This window comes from Manis javanica, chromosome 3 (assembly GCF_040802235.1).
Source record: "Manis javanica isolate MJ-LG chromosome 3, MJ_LKY, whole genome shotgun sequence".
Taxonomy (NCBI): Eukaryota; Metazoa; Chordata; class Mammalia; order Pholidota; family Manidae; genus Manis; species Manis javanica.
Genome location: NC_133158.1, coordinates 50,059,729 through 50,079,643, shown reverse-complemented (window position 1 = coordinate 50,079,643; position 19,915 = coordinate 50,059,729). Strand labels below are relative to the sequence as shown.

Genomic DNA, 19,915 nt, shown 5'->3' with positions numbered 1-19,915 from the left:
AAGAGATGAATTCTGGATTCTTTATTGCTGTTACACCTCTACCATGGAAACTTTGGCAGTGTATCTTCTCACCACGTCTTGCTAAGTGACCATGCAGCACCATACCATGACTTTCTTCATCTCTGTCCTTTACCCTGTCATTCTGGAGTCTGCCTCTTTCCTTAGCTTCTGTGACAAGACAGGCCTGCTTTTCCTTGTGCTGTTCAGCTTTACCTTTTCTATTTGCTTTTCTGACTGTGAGTTCCTTTGTCTGCCCCACATGTTTGTGCTCCCCAAGGCTCTGTTGTTGGTCTTCTTTCTTGCCACCCTACCACCTCCCTCAGTGATCTCACCTACTCCTGGGGCTTCGGATAGCCCATCTCTGCAGATGACTTCAAAATGTGTAATTCTAACCCGCCCTGTTGTTTTGAGCTTAAGGTTACATCTTATGAGGTCAGCCTAGAGAAGCTGTGGGTATTCAGACTCAGCATGTCCTAAACCAAATTCTTCTTTTACTATCCTCAACCAGCTGTTCCAGATTTCCTGTTAGCTGTTAGCAACAATACCATTCTCCCAACCACCGTTTTTTGGTGCCTTTTGTCTGCCACATCTCTGCCTCAGTCTCCCTATTACATTAGCTGTATCTTTTCTTCCAAAAAAAATGTATTGTGTTTACATATGCATAGAAAGATATCTGGAAAGAAATTCACTAAAATGTATAAATTCTTTTATCTCTGGAAGATGGGATTTTTGTACTGTTTGAATTTTGTGTTTTTAACAGGTATTTATTATTTATATACTTGTATCCAATTTGTGTTCTTACCCCTTATCCTGCATGACATCCCATGGAACTCCGAATGTTCCATCAGTGTGCTCCCACTTTCTTACCTTTACTCCTTTGCTATGTGCCTGGGTCCTTCATTCTTTGCACCTTCCATTGTCATTTTTTCAGGATTCCTCTCAAATAAGTTTTCTTGAAGGAAACCCTTCTCCCAGTTGAATGTGCTTTCTCTTTGATGAGCTCTCTGGTCCCTGTGTCACTTCCTGTGTTCTCCTCCTGGTCTTCTTACGTAGGTTTTTGGGGTTAGTCCCTTTATTAGATTGTAAGCTCCATGAGAGCAGAGATTGGGTCTTAATCATCCTTTTCCCCTTTTGGTTATAACCTCCCAAATCTTTTTTGGGAGACAACACCTTTTCTCACTGGCTGTGGTTTTGGTGGGCTGGTCAATCAAAATGTCCTGTCAAGAGGATGCCCTCCCCCTGGAATTTGGATTTTGAGTCTTGGGATACAAGGACTGACAAGATTGGTGCTGATTTATCTTGGCCAAGATGCTCTGAAGAAGCCACTCGTTGGTTCCTGCCTCTTAGATCCCTGGAGCTGCTCTGGTCCCTGAACTCTCCGAGGCCTGGGTCTTCAGAGTTTCCTTCGTATCTGTGAGCTATCTCATATCCTTACAATAAATGTCTCTCTCTCTCTTTAAGTTTTGTGTTAGCCAATGACAGTTTCTGTTGCTTTCACCCAAAGATCCCTACCAATAGAGCTGTTCTGATTAGAACTGACCAGACATAATCATTCTGGTTCCTGTATTGATTCTGATGTGTTTTTTTCTTCTTTTTAAAAATGAAAACAAAAACAGCCAGAGACTGCTGCTGCTTTGAAACGTACAATAGAAGCCTTGATGGACAGAGGGGCGATAGTGAGGAACTTGGAAAACCTGGGTGAGCAAGCCCTTCCTTATAAGATCTCCACCCACAGTCAACAGCACAGCAGAGGAGGGTAAGTCTTTCATGAGTCACTTGAAAAATGACCTTGATAGGCTCAAAAGTATACTATTTAATTCATCTTAGTAATAATTATAATTTTACTGTAAGATCCCCATTGTGCCAAGTGGTGTCCAGGTACGTACCCTAGCAGTGTTGTGTTGCAGATGGGATAGAGTTATGCTGGCACATAATAAACTATAATCAGAGTACAAAAACAGGTCATGTTAGGAGCAACAGGTTTAAAAGCTTTTGATTATCAGCCTAAGCACTATTTTCCCTTGGCATTTCTCTAACTTTGCCTTTAAAGCACCTCAGTGAGCAGTGTGTCATTTGCATACTCATTGCTCCCTTTGTAAACACAGAGTGTGCAGAAAGAGCAAAATGTACTTTTCATGACTAATGTACATAACCAGAGTCTAGCCCACAAAAGAGAAGTGGTTTTGCTACTCCCAAGTAATCTCAGTTTACTGTTATATAATTTTTTTTCCTCACATGGTAGGTAGCAACTTCATAAAACATATGTCAAGAATTTGATTCTATAGTAATAATTATCCTTGTAGAAATTCTTTGAGACCAGTTTGATAAATTCATTTGAAGCCTCTCTAAGGCCTAGTTATGTCATTTTTACACCCATGGCTTCTGGTTTGGAGGAAGTATCTTCTCATATTGTTGAGTTTCCTAGACGTAAGGGTAGAGAAGATGGCAGTCAGTTTTTAACATAGTGGAAAAGTCCAGGAGTAGAAGACTCAGTTGTCCCTCTGGAACGTGCCAGCTGTGTGGCCTTGAGCAAGTCATTTAGCTTCCCTGATTCCTGCTTCCTTGGATACGAACCTAGGTCATTGTCCTCCTACCCATACTGTCACAGAGACCCAGTGAGATAATCTGTGAAGCTGTCTTCTCTGGACAGCCCTGGGTGTTGTGTGGTGCTGCTTTTAGTCCCATTGAGCAGGTGGTCTCTTGCTTGTGTGGTTCATGAGGTAGGTTTGAGTGGAGTCATGGCTCATGCTGAGGCTTTCTAATCTCATTTGAACCTTCTACTGCAATGTGGCACATACTGCAAATTTCATCTTTTTGATTGCTTCACCTTGTTTTGTGCTGGTGTTCAGCTTCTTGAAAACATCTCTAAAGAGAGTGCCTGAGGCGTTGCTAGGTAACATGAAATTCACTGTGGCTAGTCCTCTTCCACAATCGCAGTAACAGGGATAGAGATTGTGTGTGTATAACATTTTTTTTAACTTAAGTACAAAAAGGTTTGGATTTAACACCAAGGCTGTGAATCCTTTTGCCTTTCTGTTTAAAGAGGAGCATATAAAATCTGGCCAGAATTGTTAGGCAGGGTTCTCTGATGGAAGGCACTGAATAGAGAGAGAGAAGTCAGTTTCCTCATTCATGTGCTTACAGGGATGTACAGTAGGAGTGCTTTCTTCTGCCTTTTTTCCAAGTAGAAGATTTGACTTTGTTGAGGGTTACTTGGACCAACATTGTAGAATTTGCACTTCTCACACGTGCCTGGTGGTGTTGATGGCTGCTGTCCGAGGACCACACTTTGAGAACTGCTTGCTGTGTTAACTCACTTAGTTTTCAGGTTTGTGTATGCAGTGCTGGGCTTAGGTGGTGCTGTGTCTCTTTCGTGGATGGAATAATTTCAGGTCCTGGAGGAACTCGACTGGAACGTAGCCAGAACTGCTGACAACACTAGCTCTATATTCCAGATTTCTGACAAGGTGCATGTGCCCCATGATGGACTGGTTGTAGTCACTTAGTTCATACACATTTAAGGATTTCATTTCTTTTACTTTCAGACTTCTCAGCAAAAGAGGGAACAACATTCTATATGTGTATTGTATATAGCCCCAGAATTACCTGGTCAGGGAGATTGTTTTTCCAAGGTGAATCAGAGTCTGGCATTTATTTGCTTAAGGTAATGTTTTGTAGTGTCCTCTCTGAAATACTAGTAATACAGATATGCTCCACCAAAAAGTGGAGTGTGTGTGTGGTGTGATCACTTAGATGTGGGAAGACTTGCACATTCTAACCCCTTCTAGAAATTCAGAACACATATTAGTATATAAATGGTGAGAAGCCTTTCAGTAAGATGACTTCATTATCAATTTTATTTGACAATGTTACTTTGTATTTTTATGAAACTTGATATCCTTCCCAGTGACTTTTGGTAAATGAGCAGGTGAGGGACTAGTGTCATGTAGAGTCACCTGGATGAAGATTTATTAAAATTGAATGGTAATTCAGATGGATGAGTGTTGTTTGGAGTCACCTAGGTGAAGACTTAGAGCTGAGTGGTAGGTCAGATGTGTGCAGTGTGGAGCTGCACAGTATTCTGACACTCTTCTGGCTTCAGCCATTCCTCCCGTAGTCACTTAACCCCAACGATGTTTGTACTGGCATTTTGTTTGTTTGGCAAATTCTTGAAGTGAGTTGCATGGACATAGAAGGTGTTATGAGCATGTACTAAGTGGATTATGTGCAGAGTGTGCAAGACGCTTGCTAGATATTGGGAAGCCTTACTTTTTTGAAGCAGTTAAGAAGAAACAGAGCAGACTTGTCATTACACATTTAGCATTCAAAGTTGTTAGCTTTTTGAATAAGTGCCTGGAGGCAATGGCACATACCTGTAGTTCTGATGAGGCACTGATTTGAATGCTGAGGTTGGGTGCAGGAACCAGTTTTGAGCTGGCTAATGAGTGAGCCTAAATGCTCTCCAAGAATCCACATTGCATTGTGGTGCTGTTGGTGGTGTGTGTTTGTTGCTTTTACATTTTGTGGGAGGAAGTGGTATGTCCTAGAGGTATTCCCAGTCTCTAGGTGGTTCTTGGGATTGTTGTGCTTCCTGTTCTCAAGGAGTTTTTGATCAAATTGGGTCTTGCCTGAATATTGCCAAACAAAGCACCAGCCAAGGTGGTATAAGGGCACAGGCCTGGGCTGACTACCAGGTGCAACAACTTACCATTATGTTGGGTGATTATATTTATCATTCTCCCATCCTCTGCTCCTTCTCCCAGATCCATACTCCTGCCACACGCATGCCAGCTAGGCCCAAAAGAAAGATGTGCAGGTAGAAAAGTGCTTAGGTGGGAGCAGTACCACTACTTCAGGATTATCCAGGAAGCCTTACCAGAGGAGGCAGTTGTACCTGGTATTTATTATATCAAGCCTATTACCAGTTTATGCCAGAAATGAAATACAATTGTTATATTCCACGTGTTAATTTGGTCAGTCTCCACTTTAGAAATAGGTTATATTCCAGAAATTTGTCTGTAAGTCTGTTATTTATAACTGGGAACCTGTTTTCCCACTGGAACAACTTGATAGTTAAGTTCCCAGGTGTATCCATAGAAATTTACTCAACATAATCCCTGAGGGTCATTAGAATAGAGTGAGCTATTTATGTACAGCTGAGTACCATTTAAAAAATTTTTTAAAATGTTTCTCTGCTTTCCACCTGGCAGCAGAGTGGAGCCCGGGTCGGTCTCCCATGTCACGGTTGGGAGGATACCTCAGGCTCCTCTAATGTAGTAATAGTATTTCCAGGGGAAGTCACTTCCCGTGTCAGTTGTCCCCCAGCTGATATGAACTAGGAAGCGGGAGGAGTTGACCAGATGCCCTGATGCCCCTTGGGCCCGGTCAGGATGGTTCGCAATATTCAGGCAGGAGCTGAGGATGGGAGAATGGTAAAGATAATCACCCAGCATGATGGTAAATAATCACAGTGTGTTTTCTGGACCATCTTCCAGATGGAGGCTTCTGTCCTCACTCACCACCTGGGTAGGAGGTTTGGAGGGAGTTGGTTGGAAGGCCTGAAATTCATTCTCAGCTATGCATTTGCTTTGGTCTCTTGGAGGCCCCCTACTTTTTCTCAGCTTTGTATTTCACATGCTCACCTTGAGACCTTCATCAGCTCTGTGGGAAAGGCAAGTTTGGTGTTGTGGAAAATTCTTTCTGTATCCTTAGCATCGAAAAGGGGAAAAATGTCACACGTGCAGAAGGAAACAGCAGGAGTGGATGCTTATCTAGATCCTTGCTGGGAAGGGCCGGCATTGTCCTGAGCTATAGTGTCAGTCACCCTCTGCCAGAACCCCTTCAGTTTCTCCCTCTGGGCTGTATGTGCTAGTTCATGGCAGTCCTTCCACTAGATGGGGCTGAACTGAGACTGAGAGAGATTTCTGGAAATGTGCAGGAGAGGAAACTACAAAGTAAACTGTGGTCCAAATTTCAGTCTTGGGCTTGTACTTATTTTGTAAAAGGATAGCCCAGATTGGCTTTGACTGATTTTACCAGGTCTAATTTTCTGCAGTGAGGCTGGACTGGCTTCAGAATGAGTGTGTGTAAGAACTCAAAGTAGTAAAGGAGGTTTTTCTTTGCTAGTTTTGACCCTTCTTTCTCTGTTCTCATTTACTTTAAAATGTGAATAGGTGCTTGTAGAAGGTATCTGTTGGCCTACATATAAGATGCCCTTCTATTTACGGGTAAGCAGAATGATAAAAATAACTGGCTCTGTGGTGAATCAGTGGAATTTTACTGACTCGTTCCCCAAATGTGTCTGCAGCTTACTCCAAGAGAGCTGGCACACTCTCTAGAGGAGATTGATTCTCCTCTGTAGTTTTCCTGTTAGCTAACATTTCCATGTTCTCGTGCTTTCCTTCCAGCACTAAGTCCAGGCCAGCATCCTGACCCTATTCTGGTGTGTAGGTAGGTACTACACAACCGGTTGTCAAGGCAGGGCTGCTGTGGCCTTGGAGGTTTCTTTTTAGTGGCAGCACCCAAGATTTATAAGGATTCTGCAGCAGGTTTAGTGATTTTTAAAATTTAGGAGACCTAACAGATATAAAAAGAACTGGGGCATTTTCATGCAGAGGATTCCTTGTTCTAAGGTGAATAATTCACTGCTTTAGTGAAGCCTGAATCCAGAAAGGTTTAACTGATAACAGTCTAGGAACTTAGATTCAAACGGATCTGTTTCCTATCTTCAAAAAGATTCAAAGATACTTCATAGTTTCAAATCCTCTCATCTCTCCCTCCTCACCCCCCACCCACTGTGAGCCCGTGAGTGCTTCAGTGGAAATTTCCACCTCTCTGCTGGGGGGAAGGGGAGACTGTGAGTGAGTGTGTGACTGTGTCTGAGAGAAATACATACAAAGGATACAACTCAAATTCAAGCAAGCGCTTCTTACGGAAAGCTTGAATACAGGTCAAGACAAATGTGAAATAAAAAACAAATACAACTTTTACATTTAGGAGCATTGCAGGAAACCACTTTATTTCCCTCAATAACTTGGGGGTCGGTAAGATGGGGGCTGGCAGCCTGGGTCTTCTTCGTGGACAGAAGGAGACTGGTACTGGGGCTGTGACCTTGAAGATGACAATCAGAAGGATGCTGAGAGCTGCTGGCTCCTTCATGACAGTGCAGTTGTGGATGGAGTGTTCTTTGTGGCATAGTTTTCCAGCATCGGGCTAAGTCTCTTCTGGGAAAGCCATTTTTCTGGGTTGTCTTAGGTCTGTGGGGTTTCAGTCATGATAGTGGGGAGTTTTGTAGTGTGAGAGTAACTTAAGAAATACAAAGGAGGGTGAATCAGCACCTTGAGTACCAACCACATGGGCAGTTTCCACCTGTGAAATAGCACACTCTTCCTCCAACTTTTGATTGGATCTGTGATAAGTTCATGAATCTTTCTTTTGCACTTAGTCTGCTTGCCCAGTATCAATCATCTCTTTCTACCTCTGCAGAGTTTGTGCTGTGTAAAAGTTAAGCGCTTTGCTGTAGAAAGGAGAGATGCTTGAGTTAAAGCTGCTTTCTTCCTTGTAGGTGAAGTGATTCTATAATTAGAATCGCACACAGAAAAGCACACCTTTAAATGTAAACATTGCTGGGCTTTGTGTTTAAGGTGATGGTAATGCTTACATCATCCCTGTGCAGAACAGTTTCACTGGTGCCTCTAAGCACATTGTTGAAGGTGCTGGGAATGTATAATACAATTAGATTTTAGTTGGTTAAGCTGGGTTTTTCTAAAATGATCTCTTCATTTTTCAAATTTAATCATTGATTGGAGTAAAAGTGGAGAATGGAAAATTGGCGATTTGGAAAACTTTTTTTTCTTTTTGGAATGTCAGCTTTTGGGTATGTTTGGACAGTTGCAGTTGCAGTCATAATTCTGAACTGTTCTAACTTGAGTTGAAGAGATATCAAGAGGATGGTGATAAGAAAGTCTACATGTATTGTGACTTTGGTCTTGTGATTCTGCCTAGCTTGGTTAGGGGCAGAAGGAAAAATTGCTCTCGTGGTTATGAATCCTCTTGATCCTCCCATCTCATAGGGTCAGACGAAGGTGGGACAGAGGGCTCTCAGGTTCCTCTGGAAATATTGAGCCCCTTCTTGGCCCCATTTCCTTCAACAGCAGCTCATCTAAATTTCTGAATGGCTTCTCCATGGCAGTCTTGAGCAGGATGTAGGGAGTGGATATTGAGGGTGTCCAAGATAATTTTTTCAACCTAACTTGCATTTTTACAGGTCTGTAATGTTATGTCATGGGATAAGAGATCCTAACAGGCACTGGAAAGTACCCAGACCTACAACTCCAGATAGGCTGTTTCTAGGCTTCACTCTCTTCGTGTGTGAAAATGGAAATGCAGGGTGGCACTAGGTGCTGTATTTCATGTCTGTGAAAAGTCTCATCATTCTGGAGGTCATCTTTGGTCAGGAATCAGGGGTCCTTGGCACCGTGTCCTTTCCACATCCCCTGCAGGACTGGGAGGCTCAGGTGAGTAGTGAAGCTGGGGTTTCTGCTAGCATAGAGCCCCTCTGACTTCCCTCCTCAGCTGAGCTAAATGTTCCAGGAGGTAAGGCCATGTGTACATCATCTTTTTAGCCTCCTCCTGAAGTTTGCCCGTAGTAGTTGTTCATTGACCAGTTAAGTCTGCCCAAGATAAGTAGGTGAAAAGAAAGAACACGCAGGAGCCAGGAGCTGGTCATGGTGTTTCTGTGCGGAAGAGCTGTATGGCCTGCTGACCTGTGTGCTGGATTACCAAGGCAAATGGCAATGGAGTTCAGTTCCCTCATGGTGGGGAGAGACAGTTTGTGCCTTGGGAAGGAGAGAGCTCATTTAATCTTCACAAAGGGCCTATAAGGTAAGGGCTGTTAGGAAGGGAGGTTTAAAGTTGAGGTTTCATCTGGGAGTGGTGAAGACAGTAAGGTCTACCCATCTCTGAGCCACTTCCCCCTTCTCTGTTTTGGAGGTGTTGCCTTTTTGTGGAAATTTCCATAGTGTAATAAGGAGCATGGGAGTAGAAGCAGTCTTTGCCTACAGGCACAGATCAGCAGGATGATAAGCATGGAATGACTGTCACAGCTTTGGACCTATTTGCATTTTGGCCAGTGCTTTTGTTTTGGGTTTGATTGCTAGAGGAGTATCATTGCTGGTGGAGGAAAGGCAGAGGAGGTAAAAGAAGGTAAAGACTAGAAGGGCTTTGGTAATAATGGAGCCTCCAGAAGCCAAGCACCAGCCCAATTTTAGGATTTCCAGGTATTTTTCTAGGACTTCTCTTTATTACTGATAAGCCTCCCAAATGCTGGTTGCTAAGTAGCAAGAGATGTGTTTGATAGAGTGGGGAACTGTAGGGTCTGGAGTCTGGAATCCGCCTCTCCCCTGTGACCTGGAGCCAATCAGTCCCCTCATAAGCACCATGAAGAGGTTGACCTCCATTGTCTTCATGGTCCTTTCTAGCACTCACATTCTGTTAATCTCTCACCCATTGGTCCCAAAGCTGTCTGTGGCTTCTTGGGTCCTGAAGTCAAAAGACCTGCTCATTTAGAGTCTAGGCTGAGTGATCTTGAGCTAACAACTTAACCACCCTAAAACACAGAGGAGGCAAAGTGTAGGAAACCACTTTGAAGAAGGCTGCTAGACCCAAACCAGTAACACTTCTTCCATTTCCTGAACTTCGTATGGAATGGCGCTTCCCCTTCCCCATCCTCCTCTTCCTCAGAAGCTGTTTAAAAGCTGTGAAAGCACTTTGAAAATTACAAAGTTCTGTGTAGGAGATTTTCCTTTTAATTTCTGAAATAGGAGGTTTCTGATAAATCTAGCCTCTAGTTTGCATGTTTGGGTATCTTTTTTATCCGTGTCACAAAATGGTACCCAAAACCTTGGGTGTATTTCTTAGGATTAGTTGGTGAGTGCAGTGTATGGACAGGACTGTTCAGGAAGACTTGCATGAGTGTTGATTTGTGGGCAGTTGAATTGGTTGTTGGCAACTATAAATACACTTCCTCTTAGAAACATGTTTAGACTCTGAGGCTAGCCCACAAAAATGCCTCTGTGGTGTAGTTCAATGGAAAATGGAAGATGACAATGCTTGCTGAATCCCAGATACAGTATTTGAATTAATTTGAATACTTGACCTAAAGAAGAGCAGGCTTAACTCATGAGAGCAGCAGGCACCTGTGGACTTTCTGAGGATGGGGCTGAGAGCTTACAGGGCTGGCAGTGGTGATCCTGGGCTGCCGAGTGCCCAGAGCATGTCAGGCCCTTGCTAAACACTTCCTGCCATGCTACCTGATGTAACACATGGCATTTCACCTGTGCACTGCCTCAGCCTCAGCACAGAGCTTCAAGTGTGATAAAGCAAAAGAGGAAGATTCTTCTAGGGACAAAGTAGACTTGCCTAGTAGACAAAAGGCAAGGAAAGAGGACGGAGCTCAGAGAGAAAGTCTTGTGTTTAAAGAAAAACTACCTGCTCTAGAATTAAGTATGGCAGGAATGTTGACAGACAGAGAGTAAGGTCATAACTTGTCCATAGTAGTTTGGAAGGACATCTTGATACATACTGAATGAAAGAACAAATGGGTGTAAGAGGGGAAGAAAGAAATGCAGAGTTCCCTGCCCTGGTTATCAGGCAGCTATAAATATTTGGGGGTTTGGGGGAGTTTGGATAAAGGGCTGGGGGTTGGCAAGGAGAAGGTAATTTAAGGTTGATCACATTAACTTTTTAGGTCATAGTCCAGAACCTTATTCAAGGTTAAGTAATCAATAATTAAATGTTGAGCAAATGAGCAGTTCTGAGTTGGGTGACTGCAACCTTAGTGCCTTTTATGTGGAGTAGAAATAAACAAATGGAATGAAACCCTGGAAAATGTGGCCAGGTTGGTGTGTCGTTTTCAGAGTAAACCCCAGCGGTGATCTCATCAGTGAGCAAATGTGAAAGTCACTGCCTCAAGAAGTTTGCCAGATAGTGGGGTTCAGACAATTTTTATTTAATTTTTCCAGAAACCTTGGGAGTCTATATTAGCTACATATAATTGCTCCCTCATCACTACAACCCCGTATCAAGTCATTCACCAAGTCCTGACTGTTCAAATTCCTACATACCATTTTTAAATCAACAGCTTTTTAGAGATATAATTGATAACACAATAAACTGCACATATTAAGTATACAATATAATAAGATTTGATGTATGTACATACCTATGAAGTCACCACAGTCAAGTTCCCTCTTGGCTTTGTGATTCTTCTCTCCTCAGATCTGCTTTCTCTCAGTATAGATTAGTTTATATTTTGTAGAATCTAATTATTTAAATGATATCAGATAGTGTATATTCTTTTTCACTGTAGTTTCTTTCATTCAGCAAAATTATTATGAGAGCCACCAATAATATCAACAATTTAGCATTTTTATTTCTGAGTGGTATGCTGTTGTATGAATATACTACAGTTTACTTAACAGTTTACGTGTTGATGGATATTTGTATTATTCCCAGTTTTGTGTCATTACAAATAAAACTGCTATGAACATTCATGTACAGATTGTATGGATTCATGCTTTACTCTTCTTGGGTAAATACTGAGGAGTAAAATGGTTTGATCATGATGGAAGTGTGTGTTTAACTTTTAAGAAAATGCCAAACTGTTTTCCAAAGTGGTTGTATCATTTTGCATTCCCTCTGGTAGTGTATGAGAATGCCAGTTCCTCTGTATCTTCCCCAAGGTTGGTAAGGTCATCAGGCTTTTTTAATTTTAGCCATTTCAGTAGGTATCTCTTTGTGGTTTTAATTTGCATTTCCCTAATTATTTAATGGTGTTAAGCATCTTTTTCATGTGTTATTTTGTCATTGTATATCTATCTTTAGTGAAATGCCCATTAAATTTTATGCCTATTTTTTTTAATTGGGTTTTTTTGTTTTTAAATTAGATTTTGAGAGTTCTTTATATTCTAGAAACAAGTCTTTTATCAGACATGTGATTCGTAAATTCCAGTCTGTCTTTTTATTATCTTAACACCATTCTTCAAAAAGCAATTTTTAATTTTGTTGAAGTCTCATTTTTCAAACTTTTCTTTTATGGGTTTTGCTTTTGGTGTCATGTGTAAGGAATTTTTGCATAACCCATAGTCACAAAGGTTTCCTTCTGTGTTTTCTTCTAGTTTTATAGCTTTATGTTTTATATTTAGATCCATGTTCCATTCTGAGTTAATTTTTGTATGTGATACAAGTATGGATCAAAGTTCATTTTTTTGTATGGTTATCAAATTGTTCCAGCAACCTTTGTTGAAAATCTATCCTTTCTCTATGGAATTGCCTTTGCACCTTTGTCAAAGATCTTTTGCGCATTTATGTATGGACTATTCCTAGACTCTATTCTATTGATCTATTTGTGTATTTTTGTACAAGTACCATATTGTCTTGATTACCATAACATTGTAATAAATCTTGAAATCGGGTAGTGCCAGTCCTTATTCTTTATCAACGTTGTTTTGGCTGTTCTAGGTCCTTTGAATTTCCATATGTACCTTAGAATCAGTTTGTCAATTTCTAATGAAGTTGCTTAGGATTTTGATTGGGATTTTGAATTTATACCTTAGAATCAGTTTGTCAATTTCTAACGATGTTGACCAGGATTTTGATTGGGATTTTGAATTTATACATCAATTTTAGAGAATTGACATATAAATAAACTCGAATCTTCCTACACATGTACAAAGTATACATCTCCATTTATGTGGCTTTTCTTATAATTTCTTTCAGCAGTGTTTTGTGGTTTTTAATGTATAGATCTTTAACACATTCGGTCAGATTTATCCCTAAATAAGAATTTCATATTTAACTTCAAGGTGTGATTACTTGTAGCTAGTATGTAGAAGTACAGTTGATTTTTGTATCTTGAGACCTTGCTAACCTCACTTACTCTAGTATCTTTGTTATAAATTTCTTCAGATTTTTCTACATATACAATCATGTCCTCTGCAAATAAAGACAGTTTTACTTCTTCCTTACCAATCTGCATGCCTTCTATTTATTTATTTATTTCTTCCCTGCTGCGCTGTCAAGAACCACCAGTAAAATGTTGAATAGAAATGGTGAGAGCAGACATCCTTGTTTATTACCAACCCCAGAGGGAAAGCATTTAGGTTTTTCAGATGTCCTTCATAAAAAAGTTCAAGAAGTTCCCTTCTATTCCTAGTTTGCTGAGAGTTTTATCAGGAATGGATATGAGATTTTGTTAAATGCTTTTTTTTTGCATCTATTGGAATGATCACATGATTTTTCTTTAGTTTGTTAATACGGTGATTTACATTGATTTTTTTTCAAATGTTAGAACAACTATGTGTTCTTGTGATAAACCCTACCTGGTCATGATGTACTGTGCTTTTGATATATTGTAGTCAAATTTGTTAAAAAAAATTTTTAGAATTTTTTTCCCTTATGTTCATAAGGGATATTGTTTTTTCTTTTTCCTTGTATGTCTTTGTCTATTGATGCTAACTTCATAGAACAAGTTGAGAAGAGTTTTTTCCTATTTTCTGGATGAGTTTGTATCAGAATTGGTATTTTTTTTTTAAACATTTGTAGAATTCACAAGTGAAGCCACTTGGGCCTGTATTTTTGTTGTTTTATTTTTTTTTTTATGGGAAGGTTTTTTAACTGCAAATTTAATTTCTTTAATAGGATACAGAGCTATTCAGGTATTTATTTCTTCTGGAATGTGTTTTGGTGGTTTGTATTTTTCGAGGAATTTCATGTATGTTGTCAAATTTGTTGCAAAAATTGATTGTAATCTCTTACCATCCTTTTAACATCTGTAAGATTTGTAGTCATTTTACCTCTCATTCCTGAATATTACTAGTCTCTTATTTCTTTCTACTGATCATTCTGCCTAGAGGGTTATTATCACTTTATTGATCTCAGTGAACTAGTATTTGGGTTCAGTAATGTTCTCTGTTGTTTCACTGTATTCTGTTTCAGGGATTTCTGCTCTGATCTTTATTGTAGTCTTTTACTTTGCATTTAATTTGCTCTTCTTCCAGTTTCTTATGGTGAAAGCTGAGATCATTAATTTGATGTCTTTCTTCTTATATAATTTTTATCTTATATATTTCCTGCTAAGTACTGCTTTAATGGTATCCCCCAAATTTTGATGTTGTTTTCATTTTCATTCATTTTACAGTATTTTGCAATGTTCTTTTTGACTTCTTGATCTATACATTATTTGGATGTATGCTTAGTTTCCAAGTATTTGAGGATTTTCCAAGGCTTTTTTATATGACTTGAATACCTGTAGATTTATTGAGACTTGTTTTATGGTCCAGAATATGGTCAACCTTGGTAAGTGTTCTGTGTGCACTTGAGAACAACATGTATCCTGCTTTTGTTGGGTGAAAGTTCTATAAATGTCAGTTCCAGTTGGTTGATATTGGTGTTCACTTTTTCTATATCCTTGCTGATTTTCTGTATACTAGTTCTGTCCATTACTAAGAGAATGTTAGAAGTCTCCACCTATAATTGTGGACTTGTCTATTTCTCTTTTCAGTTTTGTTCGTTTTTCTTCTTATATGTTGAAACTGTTACCTGGCACATGTACTTTTAGTATTGTTGTGTTATCTTGGTGGACCCATTTTCATATATTGTCTTTTTTTATGCCTTGTAATTTTCTCTGCTCTGAAATTCACTTTGTCTGATACAGCTATAGCCAGCTGAGCTTTCTTTTGATTGGTGTTTTTGCATGGTATGTGCTTTTCTGTCCTTGAATGACTTTCCCCCTAAGCTTAGTTAAGAGTGAATGATCACCGGGAAGTTGTTTTATGAGTTTTGAACCCACTTTATATGGAATTACCCAAATGCCATCATTTTTCTCATAACTTCCCTCCTTGCTGAATTTGTCCATTTTCTAGTCTGTCTCTTTTGCTTTTTGTGAGAATTCCACCTTTCACGTTAACACTACCACTGTCAAATATTTACTGTGGACAAGCTGCATGTTAGCCTCAGTTCAGGTGTTGGGGATATAGCAACAAAGTTGCTAGGGCAATTGTTAGTGGAGTGAGACAGACAGTAAACATATACGTATTCTATCAGTGATGATAAAGTGCTATGGGAAAAAATAATGTGTAAAGTAATGAGACTTGATGGATGGGGCAAGGAGGATGTTGCTTTAGAAGTGGTCAAAGAAGGACCCTCCGACAAGGTGACACTTGGACAGGGACATAATGGAAGGGAGGGATGAGCTATGTGGAACTTGGGCAAAAAACATTTCTCACAGAAAGAGCAGTGAGTGCAAAAGACCTAGGATGCGAATACGCTTGGGGGAGGAGTGTGGCTGAAACAAAATTAGTGATGTCAAAAGGCCATCCTAAGCAGCTGGAACACTGCAGAATTCTGACATCCTGCACTGAAAACTGTCCCTTCACAACACAGGTCCAAACCAGACGGCACAAGGGAGCCTTAAACTTTCAGAACTGAGAGGAGGGGTGGGCAGGGAGTAAGGATGCTTCTTCCTTTGTGTAGTCATCCAGCTGATGTTGCTGATCTTGTAAGACTAGTGAGCTATAGGAGAGGCCCAGCTATATTAATCTGGTCTGAGTGGAGGAATGTTAAATTCTTCCCTTACTCATGATTCAGTTAATTTTATTTTCATTTCTTGTCAGTTCTTAAACATGCAGAATAGTCTTAGACAAGTCCCAGGCTGTTTTTATTCCTTTTCCTTGTTTGTGAGATGTGGCTGATGGTATTTACTGTATCTCTTAGGTATATTGAGTTACTGGCCAAGTCCTTTGGAAAAGTAGAAGAAGACCTAATAGATGTTTTAATAGAAAAATACCAACTAATGGTTTGAATAATTATTCAGTCTTGTTGCACAGCAGATTCTGTGCTTGCACCCATAATTTTACCATCATTTCCGTATTGCCCACCGTATGTAATGTCACAGTACTTTTTTACTACCCTTCAAAATTGGTTTGGATTTGGATTTTCACAAGAGTGTAATGGGGAAAGTCATAGGAAAAGGGAAATGGAACTTGCTATTATACTTCTGCTTAGCCAGTCAGCTAAGAGTTCTGTTTTGACAAAGGTGTGTGTCTGTTTGTGTGTAGTTGATGTCTTTTTTTGAGGAGGAGTGAAATGAAAACATAGACCAACATGGTGGAAGTGTTATTTCAGAAAGCAGGAATTCACAGGTTTTTATTTTATTGCAGGTATTTCTTGGTGGATTTTTATGCACCAACAACAACGGTTGAAAGCATAATGGACCATTTGTCTCGAGACATTGACGTGATTAGACCGAATATTGTAAAACACCCTCTGACCCAGGAAGTAAAAGAGTGTGAAGGGATTGTCCCAATCCCACTTGAAGAAAAACTGTATTCCACGAAGAAGAGGAAGTGAGAAGATCCACCAGATTTTAGCTTTATACTTCACTCTCTTTTGATTACCCTGGAATATAATTTACAAGCTTGAACTTTGTATAAGAGTGGGTTACAGGTACCATTTGATTTTCCTAAGGTATTTTTAGCTCTTGATCCCGTTGCAGTGAGAGGTGGGGGAATGGCTTGCTTAGAGCCAGTTTGTAATCTGTGGTACCAGCACATCATTCTTGATTCTTCATTAGTGTAATGTCTTCGTCAGTTAGGACTTCTTGCCCAAGACAACAGTCACAACGTTTTGAAGTGCAACCTTAGAAAAAAACTGTCTTGGGTTTGTGAGCTGGTCATTCAGAGTGTATGACCATACAAAATAAAATTTTAAGACCTCTGAATTATATGAATAACTCTGAGTCAGAGTAATAAATGCAAATTTCAGAAACCTTGAGAAGGTGTTTGTCTCTTCACCTGCTGGAGCATGGGGCGCTCCCCTTGGCTTCGCTGCTCCAGCTGCCCAGGACACTAACCACTGGGGGAAGGGTTGCATGTGTAGGGGTGGGTGTCTGGTACCTGTAAAATCAGTAACTTTTCTTTTATCTCACAGTTCACTTGTCTTTGTGGTGGATGTTGCTCTTTGTGGAGGGATTTGTGTGTGCTGTGGCTTGAGTTCCAGCACTGCTTCCTGGCACCCTCTTTGAGGAAGTAGCCGCCTCTGAATTCTGCTCTTTCTCCCCACCCCCACCCCACCTCACTACCCTGATGAGTCAGAAGCCAGTTGCTTCTGAGTTGGGGTTGCCCAAGGAGCTAGCTGGCACCAGTGCCTGTGGCCATTGACGAGCTGAGCTCTTAATATAGGGGGACTTTAAGAAGATACATAGAAGATACATCTTTTTTTTTGTTTGTTGGATAGTCATATTTTTTAAAAACATGTCCTGGAAATAAAAATGCAGGTTTTGTTTTTAAAATTTTTTTGTTTGGGCAGAGGAGAAGTTGAGTTCGGGATGTTGTTATACTTTTGAGACTAAGAACCAACTAGTCTTTGCTTGAAATGGTTGTAATTAGGGTTATCACATTTAGAAATAGAAATGCAGGGTGCTCAGTTAAATTTGAATTTTAGATAAACAATACATCACGTTTCCCATATATATGCTCCAAATACTGCAGGGGACATACTATAGCAAAAAAAAAAAATGATGTGCCATTAGTTTGAAATTCAGATTTACCTGGGTATCCTGTATCTTATGTGGTAACCTTAGTAACTCATAAAGGAATGAGCAGTACTTAGCCAGAGACAGGGTCTGCTCTGCTCAGCAAAACTCTTAAAAAGGAGATGAAGCCAACATCTGCCATTCTGGCTTTTCAACTGACTGCATCAGCAACTTGGTGAGCTGGAAGAGCGTCAGGAGTTAATAGAAGAGAACTCAGCTGGTGTGCTCCAGTTTACCTCAAACTCTTACTCCCTCACCCACCAGAAAACTGATCTAGAAACAGATTTTGTTCCTGGTCAGTTCCAGGTAATCTGTTCTATGAGCCTTAATTTTTACCGCAGTTTTAGAATCAGTAAATGCTGCCTGTCCTTTAAAAAGATTCTGTAAAATGTTCCATATGTGGTCTATGCCCCAGGTTTCAGAAGCTGAGGACCCAGTGTCCCTGGCAGCAGCATGGCTTCTGTGGTAGGTGAGGATGAGACTTCTTCCTGAGAACAGTCCTGGCATCCCTTCCTCAGTCTCCTCAGAGCTGGTGAATGGAAGGAATTGACCAGCCTTCCCACCTTCCCACAGGGGTGGCTTGCACCAGGCATCTGTCGGCAGCCCATATGACAAAGCTTCTATGCATACTGTTGGAGCAAGTGCCATGGACTAAGGAGAATCTCTGGTTATTTTATACGATCAGATCATGTTAAAGCAGGAAGGGGCCCAGAGATCTGACCTCTGCCTCTTTATACCCATGATGAGACAGAAGCTCAGAGAGACATGAGCTAGACAGGTGCCCCAAGAGCCAGGAGGAGCCCGCCTCCCGGCTGGCCCAGGGCTTCCTCCTCTGTAATGTCGCCTATCTCTGTCCTGGGAGGTTGGAGTCATCACTTTGCTTATTCTTTTTTTTCTCTTTTTATTGAAGTAGAATTGACATATAATATTAGATTAGTTTGCAGTTGTACAACATAGTGGTTATTTTTATATATTTATGAAATGATCACCTCAATATGTCTAGTTACCCTCTGTCAGTGTACAATCATTACAATATTACTGATGATACTCCCTGTGCTGTACCTCACATCCCTATATCTTATTTATAATTGGAAGTTTTTACCTCTTGACCCCCTTCACCTGTTTTGCCCATCTGCCCACCTCCTTCCTTCTGACAGCCACCAGTTTGTTCTCTGTGTCTATGAGTCTGTTGCTGTTTTGTACATTTGTTTAGATTCCCTGTGTAAGTGAGATCATGTGGTATTTGTCTTTCTCTGTCTCATTTTACTTAGCATAATATTCTGTAGGTCCTACCCTCTAGGTCCATCTGTGTTGTTGCAAATGGCAAGATTCCATTCTTCTCTTTAAGAGCCCAGACAGCATCCAGCTGCAACTCCCACCAGAGGTAAAAGTGATAAAGTCATCTCTGAAGAGCAGTAGTTCAGTAAAGAGGGTCATGAAGAACTGTAGACTGGAAATAAAAGGGATGAAGTGGAAATTATTTGGGAAAATATGCTGCTTCCTGTTCCACTTGGAATTTCCTGAAAGCGCCGGCTTTTAGCCACGGCTTGAGAGCACAGATTCTTTTACCAAACAGTTTGTATCTCAATGTACTGTCACTCAGGTGCTGTCTGAGGTCTGTTTTCCATTTTCCTTACAATTCTTATGTGCACACTGCATGCCATGTGCTGTGCTACACATGTCCCATCACCTCAGGCCTTTCAGCAGCTGTTGGAGGCTGCGTTGGTAACCCTGTTTTTGGATGAATAAACAGACTCAAAAGTAGTTTGACTTTGACCCCACAACTACCAAGAGGCAGCTGAGATCTTGAACTGGGGACCCTGATGCCATATGGTCTTTTTCATTCCATAACAGTGGGCTTCTGTTTGTCCTGTCAGGTTAAACAAGGCCCTTGGCTATCTGGGGTGAATTCTTGTCCTCCTGGCCTGAGTGTGGTGCTAGCACTTTCTTTTCCTGCACTTGCTAGTCCCTGGGAAGATAATAGATGCCATTGAGCATTCCGGGTCATGCAAGTGTTTGGAATCCGGTGACACAGTTTAGGGAGTATCAGGAAGGAGGCTGGCTAAGTAGGACATCCATGCAGTGTGCCAGTTCTCCTCCTTGGAGCCTCACCAGTGAAACCATTGCCCCTTCCCTCTAAGATGCTGATTTGTAGCTGGACCCTCAGCCACTGAGGGGCCCATGCCCCCATGCAGCCCGTGAGAATGCCAGTGGTGGAGCAGGGTGTGCATGCAGGTCCTTTCCAGGCTGCACATCTGTTGTCAGGGCAGAGTACCAGGCCCTGCACAGGCCGCTGGTGGCCAGGGCGCTCTCAGTCGTCTGCTC

The 19,915-nt window shown here is 40.9% G+C and overlaps 1 protein-coding gene across 1 annotated transcript in view; it reads left to right on the top strand.

Moving 5' to 3' along the window:
- The window catches only part of MRPS6 (mitochondrial ribosomal protein S6), a 66,610-nt gene extending 49,777 nt beyond the window's left edge, over positions 1–16,833 (top strand). Inside the window, exons 2-3 of the mRNA XM_017653481.3 lie at positions 1,617–1,756; positions 16,218–16,833. Coding sequence (XP_017508970.3) covers positions 1,617–1,756; positions 16,218–16,407 — 330 coding nt within the window. The 3' untranslated portion in view covers positions 16,408–16,833. The remainder of the gene's footprint in view (positions 1–1,616; positions 1,757–16,217) is intronic.
- The last annotated feature ends 3,082 nt before the right edge of the window (positions 16,834–19,915 follow it).